Source organism: Mirounga leonina, unplaced genomic scaffold (assembly GCF_011800145.1).
Source record: "Mirounga leonina isolate KUSES-001 unplaced genomic scaffold, KU_Mleo_1.0 Mir_175, whole genome shotgun sequence".
Lineage (NCBI taxonomy): Eukaryota > Metazoa > Chordata > Mammalia > Carnivora > Phocidae > Mirounga > Mirounga leonina.
In genome coordinates, this window is record NW_023270453.1 from 10,964,443 (window position 1) to 10,981,974 (window position 17,532).

The 17,532-nt window shown below is 44.5% G+C and overlaps 1 protein-coding gene across 7 annotated transcripts in view; it reads right to left on the reverse strand.

The window, feature by feature from the left end:
* The window catches only part of CELF2 (CUGBP Elav-like family member 2), a 300,840-nt gene that overhangs the window by 105,263 nt on the left and 178,045 nt on the right, over positions 1 to 17,532 (reverse strand). For 6 of the 7 annotated variants that reach the window (XM_035021670.1, XM_035021674.1, XM_035021671.1 and 3 more), the window contains exon 3: positions 2,226 to 2,308. The exons of the other annotated variant lie outside the window; for it this stretch is intronic. In XM_035021670.1, the coding sequence (XP_034877561.1) occupies positions 2,226 to 2,308 (83 nt within the window). The remainder of the gene's footprint in view (positions 1 to 2,225; positions 2,309 to 17,532) is intronic. 7 annotated transcript variants of the gene reach the window in all.

The window sequence follows — 17,532 nt, forward strand, 5'->3', positions numbered from 1 at the left end:
ATGTCTGGTCCCATTTCTTTCTGTCCACCGAAAGCTCACAGCTGAAAGGAAACCAACTTTCATGTTTTCCCGATAGCTGTTCAGGGTGATGTTTATCAGACAGAACTATCCGTAAATGCAATATATGGAACCCTGTTCCCATTTACCTAACTTGAAGTGGCAAATGTACCAGCACTGTGTGCACTGTGAAGGCTGGGAGCCTACAAATCAGACCTGGCTTCTCACGATTTCCCTTTAACCCACCACAGGTAATGGGGCAGATGAAGTTGAACCGGAGAAAAAGAAAACCAAGAAACAATCCCCAAGCCATCTTTTTCAACTCCAGAATCCTTGCACTTAATGGGTCTCCAAAATCACCATTCCTGACTTCCACATGCAGAATTTTTAAGAAGAGAAAAAACAGAATGTATGCAACATTTTTTTTTTTTTTAAATACTGAAGATGCTACTTGTTTGCTAGGAAAGGGTCAGAGTAAGATGTCCCAAACAGAAGCAGACTTGCCAGCCCCTTGTATGTTTTTCAACATGGCCCACTCATCATATTAACTCTGGGCTTCTTGAGAGTGTCTTCACCACTAAGGACGGCATACTGGGGAGTTGTGCAAATTTTAGTGGAGTGGATGAATTTAAATTACCCAAGCTTTGCATTAATTTAAAATAGAATGTGATTCGGCATTAATATACCCTAAATGCTAAATAAATTCGTCATCTCAGGAGTTTTTTAAAATATACCAGAAGGGATTTTGTGTGCTGATTATTATAAAGTATTTCTTTTTAAAAGAAGGACTACAAAGTGGTCTTTGGGTTTGATTAGGAGACTGAGAAATTAAAAAAAAAAATTTTTTTTTTTCCTATTGTCGGCTGAGCCAGTAAATATTTGTCTTGGTTGCTTCATTTGATAATGTGATCTAACACTGCAGGCTTCTAGAATTTATATTGAAAAAAAAATTCCATTTATAAGGAAAACAAAGCTGAAATAATATTAAAAAAAAAGTCACTGAGCAAAAGCACTTAGATGTACTAAAACCTGCCTTACTAAAACCACCTTAAAAGTTTCAGGGAGAAGTAGCAAAATGGGGAGGGAGGATTCTGCTACCACATGCTTGCTTTTCTGAATCCTCTGCTCTTTGATTTGCTTTAAGGAAAAGGGAGGAGCCACAGAGGTGGGACTGAAGACCATGGTTCATAATTTATTACTTTTGGGTGGCTAAGAAGCTAATGGTTTGAAAACTTTTTCTTGAGTGTCTTGCCACTATAAAATACTATGAAATTTTCAATGGGCCTAAGGTGATTGAAACAAATGCTCTCCTTTCTGGGGGTGATGGGGTATAAAATGCCTATGTGTGCATATGTTAGCATGTGAATACACAGGTGTCCGCGTATGTCTACAGAGACAGCAAAATGGCAGCTGAAAACATTAGGGACACTGTATTATCTTTCTTATACTCTGATCAAACCAGGTTTCAGTGAAATTATTATTACACCACTTACCACAAGTTAGAACCAACGCACATCCGTAGGATATTAAATGAACTCATCACTGATATTTGGGTCAATGGGGAAAATACGCAAACAGCACAAGATACTTTACACCAGCATGCAATATATAAAATTGCCACAAAACCCCAGAAATAACGTGTTCTGATGCAGTAGCTACATACATCAGTTCAAATGGAAAAAAATTGTAAGCTTTGTATTTTCTGTTCACTATCAATAAGAAGCCACAAATTAGGCATTAAAACATTGACTTTGTTAACCATCGTTGACTGTTGAGAAACCATTAGGAGGTTTAATATTATGGCTGTACAGGGTACATTTTGTCCTTTCAAAAGAAAATCTAAGACTAAATTTCAAAAGGGGCTCCTGGTGAGTAAAAGCTTTTCCTTTTCCATCTGCTTTTCTCGTGTGTGTTGGATTTTTTTTCCCCCCTTTTAAAATCTTAGCCCACCCAATACTCTTTGGCAGCCGCTGCTACCCAGTGGGGTCACTCTGATTTTCTAACAAGGGGACATACTATTTGAGAGCTCTTTCCATCAGCATTAATGCCAGTCCTTCTTTATGGGCCGGCCAGCTGGTTTGGCTGCTGAGGGGAAGAGAGGGGTCAGCACACACTCCTCAAAAGACCAAAGTCATTTTTGCCACTAAGAGCCCATAACTAGAACCTTCAGTTGAAAGGACCATTTTCAAGCAATAAAGTGATTTTGGTACAAAAGTAAACCGACTCACCCCAGGTAAAGTTTTAATATTGTGCAGTGCATTCTGGGCCTCAAGTGCAGCTTTTCTTGTATAAAATGTTACGAAACAACAACCTACAGAGAGAAATGAAAAGGTTTTAGAAATTTCTGTGAATGCTTTGCTTAGATATAATGGAGACTATGGCGAACAAATAATCTACTTAAAAGGATGCACAATGTAAAAATAATAAAGTGCATGAGAACAGTAATAACATCTCAAGCTTTTACCAGTGCCTTTCACCCAAACCATATTTATTAGCTTTACCCACGTTGGAGATCGATTCATAACTCTGTGCACCAACTACCTGGAACACAGCTCTTCAGGAATGAGGGGGGAAGTGGTGGGTGACATGTTAACGGGGCTTGTGTAGCTACATACAGAGAAGTGTTTAATCACAGTGACAATGGCAGGAACTTACAGTAATTACAATTTCCTTAAAGAATATTCTAGAACGTCACATTTTTATTTTTATTTTTATTTTTTTATTTTATTTTTTTTAAAGATTTTATTTATTTATTTGACAGAGAGTTAGACAGAAGAGCACAAGCAGAGGGAGTGGCAGAGGGAGAGGGAGAAGCAGGCTCTGCACTGAGCAGGGAACCCGATGCAGGACGCGATCCCAGGACCCTGAGATCATGACCTGAGCCGAAGGCAGACGCTTAACCATCTGAGCCACCCAGGCGCCCTAGAACGTCACATTTTTAAAACACTCTCTAGACTCAATGGTTTAGACCACTGGATTATAAGGTTCTGAAAATCTGGGATACTGCTTTCTTCTTTTTTATCTTCACCATTGTGTATATCACAAAGTTCCATATATGAGATACTCAGTATTTGTTGGCCAACACGCAGGGCTATTTTAACCAGTTTGGAAATTCAGTTACGGTATGGGTGGGCACACGCCCGTACCCATGTTTGCACACACTGTCCCACGTCTTATTAGATATGGCTACGGCACATCAACCAGCAACTTTTGGATTCCTTATTTCCAAGAGCAGATGGGAGTCTGGGAGTCCGGGCTGAATACCCCCCGGGAGAGGCCACCCAAGCCCCTCTTCCCAACCAACTTCCTCCACCAAAGAAAATGGTGCTGAAGCCTTGTACCATTACTTCTGCATTCTGAAGGATGGCTGACCCCTTCTTCAGTTTGTAGCCAAAGATACTCATTAACGCAGCTGTTTAAATTAGATAGTGATACCAGTTAATGATCTGTTCATCAGCATATAGGTTCTTAGCACAGCCAGGCTTGGGAAAAGGGGGTGGAAAAAATGTTTAAAATTTTAAAGAAAGAAGATAATGCCTCTGAGCTGTCTTTGTAAGTTGTGCTGAGGCAGAAAAGGGGGGGATGCACTCATGAAGACTGTAAATATTTGACCCTGAGTGTACTAGAGGGTCCTAAAGCATGGAGCCAGAGAGTTGGGGAGGGCTTTGAGAGGTACTCACACCAAACAGAGTATATACACCAAGTACCATGACAGAAATGCACAGAACTCTGGCATCAACCTTAGTTCTATTTAGGGGAATAAAGTAAATAAGACCAAGGACAGTAAAAAAAAAAAAAAAAATGGCAGAGTTGACAACAGGGAGTTGGCATTGCAAGCCATCAAAGGTTGGCTCAGGCATTCCGGTTTTTCAAAACAAAAACTCATTCAAAAGAGTAGAGAGGGGCGCCTGGGTGGCTCAGTCAGTTGAACGTCTGACTCTTGATTTTGACTCAGGTCATGATCTCGGGGTCATGGTATTGAGCCCTGTGTCGGGCTCTGCACTCAGCTCGGAGTCTGCTGGAGATTCTCCCCCTCCCCCTTTGCCCCTCTCCCATTCATGCACGTGCACTCACTCATTCTCTTTCTAAACAAATAAATAAAATCTTTAAAGAGTGGGAGAAAATAAAGTTCAATTCCATTCATTCAGCATTTCTAAATACATCTACGGTGCTTCCTCCTCATTTAGATAAGAAATTTGGAAACTTGTCATATATTCGATTTTGTTTTAGTCTACCAAGATTAAATATACAAAATACACAAAACCTTCACCTTCTGGACAAAGCACAATACAATCTTTGCTTCTTGGCACTCAAACTACAGTCATCCAAGGATTAGAAACTTCTAAAATGTAGGAGTTCAATTACATGATGGAAGAAATTGAAAATCATTAAGTTTCTTGAAAGAATCATAGATAGTGGACTGACCATTTTTATTATTATTTATTTATTTTTGAGAGAGAGAGACTGAACTGGGGGGGCAGATGGAGAGGGAGAGAGAGAGAATCTTAGGCAGGGCCCAAGCTCAGTGTGGAGCCTGACATGGGGCTCAATCTCAGGACCCTGGGATCATGACCTGAGCCGATATCAGGAGTCGGACACTTAACCGACTGAGCCACCCAGGTGCCAGACTGACCATTTTTTTAGATGAGTTTTTCACTTTAGCTATTTTGACTCCTGTGACCAGAGTTCATTTGACCTGATTGTAGTTTTTTTTTTTTTTTACTGAACTGTTCAATTTAATGAGTGACTCTGGCTTTAGTGGCATGATGTGAGCCCAAGACCAGCTATAGGAATTGCTTCGGATCTAGGAAGAAGTTTAAACAGGGAAGTCAAGTCCCTGCTTCCAGCAACCCACTGCAATCACTCTAAGAAGAAGAAGAGGAAGACAGAAATACCAACTATGCTTCACTGGGCTTGGTCTAGTAAGAAAAGCAGAGAGAGACATTGTAACCTCTGCCTTCTGAAAGCCCCTCACAGAAGCTCAGGAACTTCTTCTCTCCCTCTCCTGGGCTTATGGTGTTGGCTGCTGGAGAAGGGAGCAATGGGGAAGATCGAAACTTCAACCACGATAACCAGAGCTTCTGGATAGGGGCAGAGTCTGATACCCTCATGCAGACAGATTTTGGGACGGGGTTATTTAGAAGAAAGAAGACTTAACAGTGGAGTGGAAGTCATAAGGCATGTGCTTGCCTGGAGAGAAAGCAATTCAGAAGATGAACAAGAAAGCCAGGGTGGCCAGGCTCAGAGCTGAGAAGGAAGTGCAGACCAGCGTACAGGGATGGTGGAAGGGCGGGCAGGGGCACCGAAAATGGCAAACTAAAGACAATGATAAGATAAAAGCGCAAGGAGCAAAGATGATGCTCCTGAGTAAACCCCGTGTGTGGGTCCAACCGTAAGAGCTCCGACCAAGCTGCAACGGTCTTGGGAATAAAAGAAGCGCTCCTGCCTTCAACGTCTGAACAAAATCCCTACTACTTCTCACTGCCTGAAATCCGCTAGGAAGGTACAGTTTGTTTCAATTTAAGTATTAAAATGCTCCCCATGGGGATGGAAACATCTAATTGTTCTTAGCTATTTACATCTTCGTGTCAATTTGGCTAAAGCACTTTCCTCTTGAACAAAGTCTGTAGTGAATAGAAGGTGGTGCGTGCATGTGTGTATGTGTGTGTTTAGAGAAAGGACAAGTGAGCAGTGTGAGATAGGGAGGCAGAGAGGAAAGGAATGAGGAGATGAGTCTCATGTCCAAAAGGGCAGATGGGAAGATACCCCAAATCTCAAACTCTTCCCAGGTGCATCCAGTGTCCTCTTAGCTTGTGCAATCAGGGTTACCTCGACAGACCCTCTTCAAACTGCGTAGCTCTCGCCTCCTTTACCCATTGAAACAAAGGTTTTTTAGAGATTATGCCAAGCTAAGGTCTAGTTGTAGTTGTAATAATACACAGGAGAACATCCTGGTTGATACTGGTGATCTGCTTCCCGACCCCCAAACCAATAGCTCAGCCCCTCGGTGCTGTGCTTGGGAAACAGACTTAGCACCTTTGGAAAACGTGGGCACAGCTCCTCCCCATGACCCCAGGCGTGGCGAGCAGGGGCTGGGCTGAATTTCTGCCTCTGCTTGTAGCCTCAGCTGTTTACCCTCATGCACTGAACTACTTGCACAAACACGGGGGTTTTGGGGAAGACAACAGGATTGGGAATATCACCTCAAGACTCCACTTTCGGTTTCATACATTTGGTTCCTGAGTGACTTAGACAGAAATAGCTTACTTCCTCTATACCTTAGTTGCTTTAGTTTCATTACCTCTTAATCCAAGAATAAAAACCAGGGCTGCCTAAAATCCTTCTCAAAACAACATGGATATACGGCCAAAGTGTTTTGTTTAGAACAAGTTTTTAAAAAGTCAAAATTATTCTTTACTTTTCTTGAGCTAAAAATAACTTACACTTCATTTCAGCATGCATACTAATTCACCTAATAAAAACAGTGTTTGATTAAAGTTCTCTTAAAATTTGCAGGATAAATACAGAAGTACAAATTCAAGTAGCCACCTTAGATATGGTAATTTGTGGTTTTCCCCCCAAAGAGATATTAGTCTGTACACCACCAATATAAGACTCTTATTTCTGAGAGTACCCTCCCAGCTAATAACGAGTCTTTTTCATCCATCCATTACTTGATACACTCACTTAAAATCTTAGATTCATTGACCTGCAGGGATTATTTCAACAAAAGGAAGGGAGAAATACTATTTGCCTTGATGTAGTCATTATCATGGCAAAAGGTCAGGAAGCTACTACAGATCCCAGAAAACCCATGACGGTTCAGCGAAGTTGGGATTTTCTTTCTTGCCTCCCCTCTCTGGATGTACAGCTGTTAAGGGAACCACCTGTCTCTTAGATCTCCCTGCACCAGCTGTAACTCAGGTCTGAAATTTACTGGATTCATTTTCAGGTCAGCTGCAACACCAGATGGCTCCGCAGTCCGATTCAGACCTCCCTTCTTAACGGGTTCTTTTTCAAACATCCTTGTAAGGTGGGTGGTTAAACACCTACATTCGCAGGTGTTCTTCCACAGCCCGCGGCTGCAGCAAGCACCAAGGAGACAACCCCTCCGGCGTCAGCAGCGTTCTGGAATCCCCCTCTCCCAGTTGCCCGTGGAGTGCCGAAGAAGGTTCTGCTCCATGTCTGAGACCAGAAGTGACCTGGCAGGAGGCTCTGGGGGATTAGCGGGGGCTAATGCAGTCTGGCCAGTCAGGTGCTGCAACAGGCCCTCCAATTTCTGCTCAGTGCGGCTGAGTTACGCTGGCCCTGCATGTCTCTACCTTGTCACACAGCCTCACAAGCAGGTGTGCTGGACGAGTCCTGCCACCTTTATCCACCCGTTCAGGAGTCTCTGCCCGTTGCAGAAACTCTAAAGGATACACATGATGTCCCGCCCACACGTTCCTATATAGCATCTCACTTTTCAACAGTTTTGACAATTCATTGTATCATTAAGGGCTTTGCATTTCGGAGCCACCCTGCCCACCCCAAATCCATCTTTCACGGGTCTATTTATCAATACCTCCCTGTGACTCCTCACCAGGGCTTTTTCAATTCATGGGTGCCATAGGTTTGGGGGTAAAACTTGGGAGGTGATTCCAGAACCAAATACCAGTGTGTTAGGCCCACGTGGAGCCTAACAGGTGCCCCAGGAAGGACTCCTCTGCTGATCACCACGAGACGCTGGTGAGTGTGTACACACCTTGGGGAGGGGTAACCTCTGAAAGCTGGCCGACCACTCACATCTCCCTGGGAATTCAATTTGCTGCTTAGCTTGGAACATACCTAGCAGAGCTCCCAGGAAGGCGACATAAGATACATCAACTTTGATGGTAGAGAAGGCCTAGAAAGATCTTGGGGGAGCAGAGAGCCCTCTATGAAGGCCAGCCTCTGGTTGGTCAGCAAGCAGCAAGTAGAGGCTGGGCCCCGAAAGAGTGAGTCAGAGGGACTGGGAGACTTTGGTCACCCAGATTCCCACACTTTGACAAGTTTAGCAATGTGGTTGCATATGTTCTGCATGTGAAGCAATGCGCAATCAGCATTATAATTAATTGTGTGATATGAGTAGACCATTTTGTCTCAGAAGTTGAGAGTGGCAGTTCCCACAGAGGCTAAGCGCTACCTTCTCCAAACAGGGTAGTTGGTGTCTGACTATATCTCTTCACAAAGAGTTTTCTGCTGTCATGAAGAGTTCCCTCCGGTATTTTGCCGGCTTAATTGCAGAATAATTTGAGGCACTGTTAGGTTTTTGCTGTTTCCAAAGATAAAGCCCCAAGCAAGACAGGCCAATGGTAACTACATATATACACACACACACACACACACACACACACACCACACACACATCAGTAGTGTATTTAAAATCATAAAGACACTCAACTTTACTGAAAGACTTTAATTTTAAATGATCAAGTAGATTTATCCTCCAAGAAACCATCTGGATTATCACAAATCTTTTCAAACCACAGCTGTTTCTCTTGAAAATCTTTACTTGGAAACTCTTGGTAATAATACTCACAAAGAAAAATAAATGCACTGCTTACGTAGAGATCACCAGTTTCTATCATGGCTTGCCCTGAGTCAAACAGCACTCTTGTTCATATTCTTCAGTTGGAGGGCAGTGTGGACACAGCCTTAGAGAATGATACCAAAAACCAGGTTTTAAAATTAGCTCTGGGGCGCCTGGGTGGCTCAGTCGGTTAAGCGACTGCCTTTGGCTCAGGTCACGATCCTGGAGTCCCGGGATCGAGTCCCACATCGGGCTCCCTGCTCGGCAGGGAGCCTGCTTCTCCCTCTGACCCTCCCCCCTCTCATGTGCTCTCTCTCATTCTCTCTCTCTCAAATAAATAAATAAAATCTTAAAAAATAAAAAAATAAAAAAATAAAACTAGCTCTGCCCTTAGGAAAACCGACACCATACTCATTAATGAAATTTCCTCTGAGGTTTCCAAACCTTGCCGCACTGGGGAGGGACGGAACGAAGGATTAATATGCCGTGGAGACGCCATTTTAAAGACAGCTTTAAGTCTTTTACTCTAAACTATGGATGACAAGGCAGTTTGTACTACAGAACCCAGGCTTAAAGACGGGAGGTCAGTGACTTCAACGGTTTTCAGTTATTGGAATAGTCACTGGTCAGCTACCGGATGGAAGGTTCGGATCCTGCGCCAACAACCTACACTCACAACGCGTTGCACAGGGAGCCAGCCCTCCACACAGCTACTCTACTGGAACTCCTCATGATTCTCCTGGAGCCACCAGCCTAGACTGAGGTAGTTGCTCCTTGAAAGGTACTCTCATAAATAGGAGAAAGGGGCTTTCTGGAATGTTCTAGTCGTAAATGTTGATTCTTCTTTTTTTTTTTTTTAATTTTTTGATGCTACTCTTTTGTAATATCTTAATGTGGAAGATGGTGGAACATCTTCTGAAATACGTAATTTTCCGTATTAAGTTATTATAACTGAAGAAGAACATCAGGATGGAGGAAAGGCGGCAAAAAAAAAAAAAAAAAAGATTTCCCACAACTCTGGCTAAGCTGATAAAATAAAAGTATATCACGTTTGGAGCGTACAGGTGTTGTGCCCTGAACACCTGTCTCCCATGTGAACTCCATCCATGGGGCTGTTCACATCCTCAAGTCCATTCAACATACCAAACACGGGAAATTTACATGACTTTCTAAATCTCAGCCAATAAAACACTTGAAAACAGCCACAAAATGATCATCTGATGACTGAACGCTGTACTTAACTTATTTCCGTTAAAAACAAAGTAATAGTCCTGGCAGACATATTTAGCTCAAGATACATTTGAATTCAGGACATCGGCAAAGCCATCATGTTGTGAATTGAGAATTCCTTTCAAGGCTGCCTTTGAATTCCGAGGGGCCGACAGATCAAGGGACGAAGGCTAAATTAGTGAACCCGCTATGTTTTTATTCTTTCTGTGAATGAAGCTCTCTTTTGTATGCACATTTGCAAGCAAAGCAGGTGCCTGCCTTACACAAGTTGAACTGCAATTGGGATCTTGGCTTCTTGTCAAGTCAGGAGCACACAAACCAGTTTAAGTCAAAAGAGGACATACTTCCCATACTTGATTCCCCTTGTAATCTCTTTTCTCCCCCAATCTTAGCCACTATATAGAGAATTTAATACTTTTTTTTCAGAGTCCAAAGGTTGCTGATCTAAGTGGTACATTTTGTGCTCAAGTGAATCTTCCACACACGTTTTCGACTATCAATCACTGGCCTCACCCTTGCCAAGACCCCCGACTTTCAGTTTCTACAAAGCAGTTAAAGGTTAAAAAAACCCCATCAAAAATCCCCTGAATTAAATTTTTAAAGAAAACTCAGCAATGACCTTAAAAACAAAACAAAAACAAAAACGGGAAGTAGTTTTCCAGTGGTCTAGAAGGTGACCCCTTAGCAACTTGAGGAAAAAGACAATGACGGGATGCCATTCTTAAACCCACAAAGACCCTTCGGAAGGCGAACTGGTCCACTGGAGAGGCATGGATGGATCCCCTTCCTCAGCCCAAAGCCTACCCTCCAAGAGCTGGCCCTGACAGGGAAGACCCCCCGCAAATTCAACGTTGTTAAGTCATGGCTGCCATGGTCCTAGGTGTTTATCCCTTCTACTCTGTCCTCACAACCTGGCTTGCTCTAGAGGAGCGCAAGATGGGCCGTCACCATTAATGCTCTGATTTCACAAGCCACATTTAACATCCAGGCCCCTTACTGGGCACGTTTCTGTGAACCTGTGTACCACACCTTCCTTAGCGTAGCTCCTCTGAACTTGGACGCGGCACCAGGACGGCCACAGTGAAGGAAAGGAATAAAACAAAAGCAGCAATCAAAGCAGACATTAGTTAGCTATGGGAAGGGCCTGCAAGAAGATGAAGGGGTTTTGTTCTGCACCGCACCCCTTTTTTGCTTTAAATTCAAAACTGGGGGAAAAAAAATTAGAGGAAGTTAACAGGTAATGGCTTTTTCTTGGCTTCTGTACCTCTTCCATGGATGGGATTTTCCAATTAGTTAATGCTAGTCACCTAACTCTCCTCCCACGATCACACAAGTAGCTAAGAGCAAAGGCATCACCATCCGGGTAATTACTGATTGACGGCACCTTTCAACATCAATGCCGCCGATCAGAGGAGAAAATGCCATGAGCCACCAAGAGGTTCTGCCTTCCTCTGAAAGATCCCCAGAACGGCGGCCACCTCCTTTCATGGCACCAAAAATATCTTCTTATAACCTAGACACCCCTCGTTTTAAACTTCGGACAGTCTCCTGGGACAAGCTTTATTTCCCTCCCTCTAGTTGAGAGTGGGACTTCCCTGGCTAGAATGACAGCTGCCCAAAACAAATGCCACATCCTGTAGAAATCAACTTTTAATAAAACCGCATCCAATTAGCCGACCCGGACTGCCGTCCCCAGCAGGGTTACTGCTCTACAGCAAACCTCAGCCAATTTTCCAACCAAGGCGAGAAGAGGGATCTCACCCACTCCGAGCAGCCCCGACCGCTTTCCTCAGACTCCATACCTGACCCGCCGTGACCACATTCTGTTAACTGGCCACCAGATCTAGGCCACCACCAACCTCCTGCTGCCCTGGGGCCTTCTCCTGGAGGAACCATCTCCTGATACTCCCATGGCCCTGTGAACGAACTCAGGCACGCTTTCTAAATCTTCTGCCAAGAAAATTGAGTTTTTCTTTCTTTCTTTCTTTCTTTTTTTTTTTTTGACCTAGATTAAATCTACTGCATTTTCAAGCCTTTTGGGAAAGCAACTGAGGACGAATGTGCAGAGCTTTGTGTGCCCTGCAACACTTCCTCACCATTATTATGTAAATCCCAACAAGAACGCAGCACAGATCGAAAAAGACATCAAGGGCAAAGATGCTGGAATCTGCTCTCTCCCAGTCCCTGGGCCTCTGAAAAAAACCCACTTATGTTGAACCACTTCAAATGTCTAATAGCTGTAAAAGTATCTGAAGAATTTTAATGTCACCTTTCCCCCAGATAGCACGAGCCCTGCATTTAGCTGTTTCTTGAATGCTCCAACTCCGCTCTAAGCATGGGAAGGCCAGAGGCTTGGTGCCTTTGCTTGTGAAGGAGCCATGGGGGACAGGATGAAGCAGGCGAGCAGCCTCCTTTATTGGGAACGTCATTAGATCTCTGGAATGCAAGGTAACAGGCGAAATGTGGATTTGGTTTTCATTTTTTAAAAGACTAATTCTAGAGTTGACAGGAGGACCTTATTTTTTCTCTGAAGGTAAGAAAAACAAAGTAACTTTAGGTCGAACCTGACAAGCCAACTGGAAGGAAGGCCATAGCAAGTAGTCTCCCCAAAACCGGCGTGGCGGCCCGGGTCAGTCTCCTCAGAGTCTGGGTGATGAGGCGGTGATGGGTACCCATGGCGACGGCAGGAACTGCTCCTTCTCCAAGGGCCTGGCCACTTGAGCGGGGCGTCAGCGTCAGTTCACCAAGAGAATTTCACAGAGATGAAGGAAGGCATCCCAGGGTTAAATGTGGTAGAAGGTAGTTCTACCCTGAATCCAATTAAAAAGGATTTAGGTTCCAAAGTACTGAGGGACCTCATTAAAAGGAAGTTTCTAATATAAGTTTATTTCGTAGGATGAATTCTCTTGAGGACAGGATGGCATTATAATTAGGAGCCTAGCAGCAATGAGAGTAAGTTGAAATCATATCTGTTTTCCTAGGATTCTCAATTCAGCACACTGGGCTGTATGATGCTTTCTGGCCAGACCAGTCTCGTGAGTCTCAACTTCTTGATCCTGCTTCAATGGTGGGGTCACTTACATTCATGGACACCTCACTTACGGGCCCTGTATCGTTAGCTTGGGTAAAATAAAGCTCAGCTCAGTTATTTCAGCACTCATCTGTGGTACCGCTGTATTCTAATGTTTTACGGGCCTGTTCTAAGGCTGGGGCTGCACTGTCCTAAGAGGTATTTCAATCTGAGTTAGAACCAAGGTATTTTTTTTTTTTTCCCTAGAATCAGAGTGTGGAAACTCCTATCTACTTCCTACCTCTGGTCTCTCTGGTCACCCTGAAATGGAGAGGCACAAAACTGCATCCTGGCTAAGGTAAAGATCTGTACTGATTCTGGTCTTTTTCCTGTGGTGGAGGATTCGGAAGAGCTGATATTTATGGCCTTGATAACTGTCTCACCCAGTCCCATGGTAACTGAGTCATCTTTCATGTGCATGGAGATCAGGGAGGGAGATATTTTTACAAATTGCCTGGAACAGCAGAACTCATATGAGAAATGCGCTTTTGTAGCCGACTATAAATTGATGTTCCGGGGATAAAAGGCAAGTATCCTTGGGCCCGGAGTTCTCATGGCAGAGACTATGACAGTTTTCAAAGCGACGCCGAATATTTCTGTCCTGCTTCATTCATAAAGCTTGCCGGTGAGTGAAGGAGTCACCCCTTATCAGCATTTTAGACTGACTGGGCATTTGACAAATTTCTTAACCTCTTTCAACCTCTGTTTTTTTATTTGTAAAATGGGGTTAGTAACAGCAATTACACCACAGGGTTATTCTATTAAACAACATAATTGATGAAAATGGAGGACACAGCTCTTGACATAGACATCAAAGTGCTTAATAAATGTGCCAGATTATTGTCCACCTTGAATTGGTTACATTCCTCCACAAGCCCCATGCCCAAAGAGACAGGTGAGGGACAAGGCAGCATCGCCCCAATGTCACAACACAGGAAACCGAGGCATAGAAAGGCCACATCAACATGCCTGCCACAATGTCGCATGGCTCCCCGCTGGTCTCTCGATGGAGGGAGACAAGGGAGCCTCTTTTGTAAGTGATGACCACTCACCCTTTAATAGGGTTTGGAATTGATTTTGTTGTCTTGCTTTCTGAAGTAATTACTTGGAACTAGCCAAGTTCACCCATTTGCATGGTCTTCGACTACTCCGAACATCCATTTACATGGCCTCTGAAGTGTCAATCAATTTTAATGGAATCATTTTGATGACTTCCCTATTCAGGGGCCAACAAAATTTTAGCCAACTGTACACTTGGTGGTACTCCCCCAAGGGGCAAAAATTCCCTAAAACAGTTTGTGATGTGAAATAAAGCCCGTCGCCATCTAATGGGCACACTCGGGTTTCATTATTATAAACGGAGTTTAACCACAGGCTTGTCACTTCCCTTGATGTCAGCAACAACAGAGGAGGGAAAACAGGGACACGGGGCTGCACACAAGGAGAGGGCACTCTAAATGTCTCGGATCAGGGGACGCAGGGGAAGAAAATGTGAGGAAGAGAACTGGGGTACATGTGTCCAAAGTGTATTTAGGCACCCCCTGAATAGAGGGGTTTCCAGGGGCTGGATTTCATTTTGAGAGTTGCCATCACCGTGAAAAGACACGAGAAGAAAATCACTGATCGTCTTATAAACTGCTGTCTTAATCACAGTGGAGGTGTGGCCTTAGTATCAGGCCTATCTAAAGACTCCTGAAGGTCTCTGAGTGCCGGGGGGCCACGTTGAAAGGCTCCTTGGTCCCCTGCACAAGGCGCAGCACGGTGCTGGGCATCTACTTCTTGATGGATTGTCCTGGGGCCATTTTCCCATCTGTCTGCCCCACAGCAACACGGCTTTCTTTCAGACTTCATGTTCCACGAGCCTTCCTGATTGGGGCGACCAGAGATAAAAACCGTCCATGCAACACACTGTTCACCTCCGGAGAAAGGGCTCTGGTTTAGGCGACCAATTTCTGAGCTAAGATAGGTGTGGTCTACTGGTTGAGTGAGACAGATTTTGTTCCATCGGTTTAGTAAGATCACGTATACAGAGCACCAAGCTCAGAATCTGGCACCTAGAACCCATGGAAGAAAGATTAGCTGCTTTTCTTCCTTCTACTGTAGGGTATCATTTTAGGGGCACCAGGAAGCCTTCTTCTACATCTAGGATGATTCAAGAATTCATGCCAGTGGGGACACTTGGGAAAGTGGAAGGGGGTAATGTCAGTGATTATCCCAGGACAACAGGTGGGAACCACAGGGCGACTGCAGACAAAGCTCCACACACCCTCTCCATCACTCTCCTGGTCCTCACTTTCCACCCTGGGGCCCAAATCCAACGACACAGACTGTGTGCCAAAGACCACCATGCCTCGTTGTTCTAAATCTCACCCCTCACATCCACTGAGTGCAGCCTTCCATTTTTCAGGAAACTAAGTAAGTATAACAGATTATGGATACAAGAAAAATATAATACACGGTCCGTGCACTTGATGTATTTAATATTTAGTTGTAGACTTAAGTGCTCATTCTTTAGCAGGTGGAGAGAAGATTCATCTTCTTTGCCTACAGAATCTCTCCCTAGAAAACCTCAGAGGGAAAAGTGAAATATCTCCTTGATTTCAAGATTACAGAAAATTCTACACGCCACACACTGATTAGCAGCCATTTGGTTTCACTCGAGAAGAACATGCCATCTATCAGCCAGCCTTCCCCATGCCGCGCACACACTCAGAAGCAGGATTTGATCTAAAAACTTTCATTTCTCTCAATCATTACCAATGACACTTATTCTTCTGTGAAACCTTTAGAGAAAAGAGAAAAGGAATCTCCTGCAGCCTCCCCCTTCCATCCTGAGATGACTGGTTGAAGATGGATTTCCAAGCTTGTAGCTCTTTTGGACTTAAGGGCTGCTGCTTGTGTGGATTTTGAGCACAAGATTATTAAGACCCGGATGGGAGGCAGGGCAGGCTGCAAAATCCTCCGCAGTGAGCTACAGGGCGCTGGGCACCACAGATCAGTTCCACTGCCAAGCCTCTGCCATACTCACTCGGCGGCCTAATTGTGCAGATAATAAATGATAATGACACTTCTTTGCAGTTGGAGGAGATCCTCCCCCATCATGAAGGGTCTCATGGTTAGTTCTAGATTTTATTCAATCTTAGGAAGATCAAGAGCTCAGGCAATCCCCAACAGTGGAGGTTAGGGGGATCTTTTATGGTTTGTCCTGGGGCACTTTTCATGTTAGCGGGAGGAAGGGTCACCTTCTCAACTGTAATTGTCTTGGGCTAATGTTAAAGTTGGTGTGAATTCGCTGAGCACGCTCTGATCCGTCGGGAGGGACGTGGTCCACGTGACTGCTGGGTAGCCGAGAAAGTCGTCCGGGATTCCAGTGTGCCGTGAGGAGCAACAAACAGAATTCCTCACATCTCATGTCATTCTTCTGACATGTGCAGAAGGCTGGGTGGAGAGCTTTCCCTCCTTCATGTTTGGACTGAGGTCACTGATAAACAATTCAATCACTCTTCATCTAATTCTGTTGTGCTTTTTAATTCCTATGGTGGTAGGTTTCTAAAAGATTCAACGTTATGACGGGAGGCAAAGTAAACTCCTAAGATTTCATTCCCAGTCCATCTTACACACTATGTGTTAAGAGCTGTCATAGCTGCTATATTCCAAGTATCTGACATAAACCGTAAAGTAACTCTGGGTCTAAAATAAACCGTAGAATAACTGTATGGACAGATCTGTAATAGTGTTTACCCGGGGGAGTCAGAGCATAACCTTGTCTATACAACATGGCCGACAGCCAAATTCTAAGGCTAAAGATAGTCAAACAAGGGTGCCAGGAGTTAGATTCGGTTCATCTGGTCTGCCACCATGCCTTATAACATGATTCCCAGCCTTGGACTGCAAAAATGCACATAATACCTTTCTACAATCCAATTGCATCTTATAACAGTGTTTCTCAAACGTTCCTAAAGATCACCACCACCTGGAGTGTGTGCAATAAAACAGATTCCTGGAACCCACCCCGGGGTCCTACTGGGTGTGGACGTCCCGGGCAAAGGGCTGGAAATCTGTACAGATGTCCCCAGGGAGGCTTACTCTCTAAGAAGTGTGGGAAGCTCTTCAGGGAAAGACCCCCATGGCAGACGCCACCTGCTGTGGCCACACGCTCATCCTCTCCTTCCACCGGCCAGGACTGGCGTGGAAGTGCATTTGCTAGCCTCTTGCCGTGTAACTCACGGCAGTCTAAGGGAAGGTGAGTGCGGGGGATATTTGCTGCTTCAGGGACAGAGCTGTTATTATTTTTTTAAGATTTTATTTATTTGATAGAGAAAGAGTGAGAGTGCACGCACACAAGCAGGGGGAGCAGCAGGGAGAGGGAGAAGCAGGCTCTCCACGGAGCAGGGAGCCCGACGCAGGACTCGATCCCAGGACCCCAGGATCATGACCTGAGCTGAAGGCAGACGCTTCACCGACTGAGCCCCCCCAGGAGCCCCAGGCCAGTTAATAGATGGGACCTAACTTCTCCGTATCTTCCTTCCTTTTCTTCTGGATGGATCAGACAGGGAAAAAGTAAAGGCCCCCAGGCGAAGGCAGAGCCAGAAGATGCAGCTGGCTGGATCCCAGACCAGCAGGTGGGGGAAAGCTGCCCACCACCAAGAACACCCAGAAAGGCTTAGTAACATGAGCAAGAAAG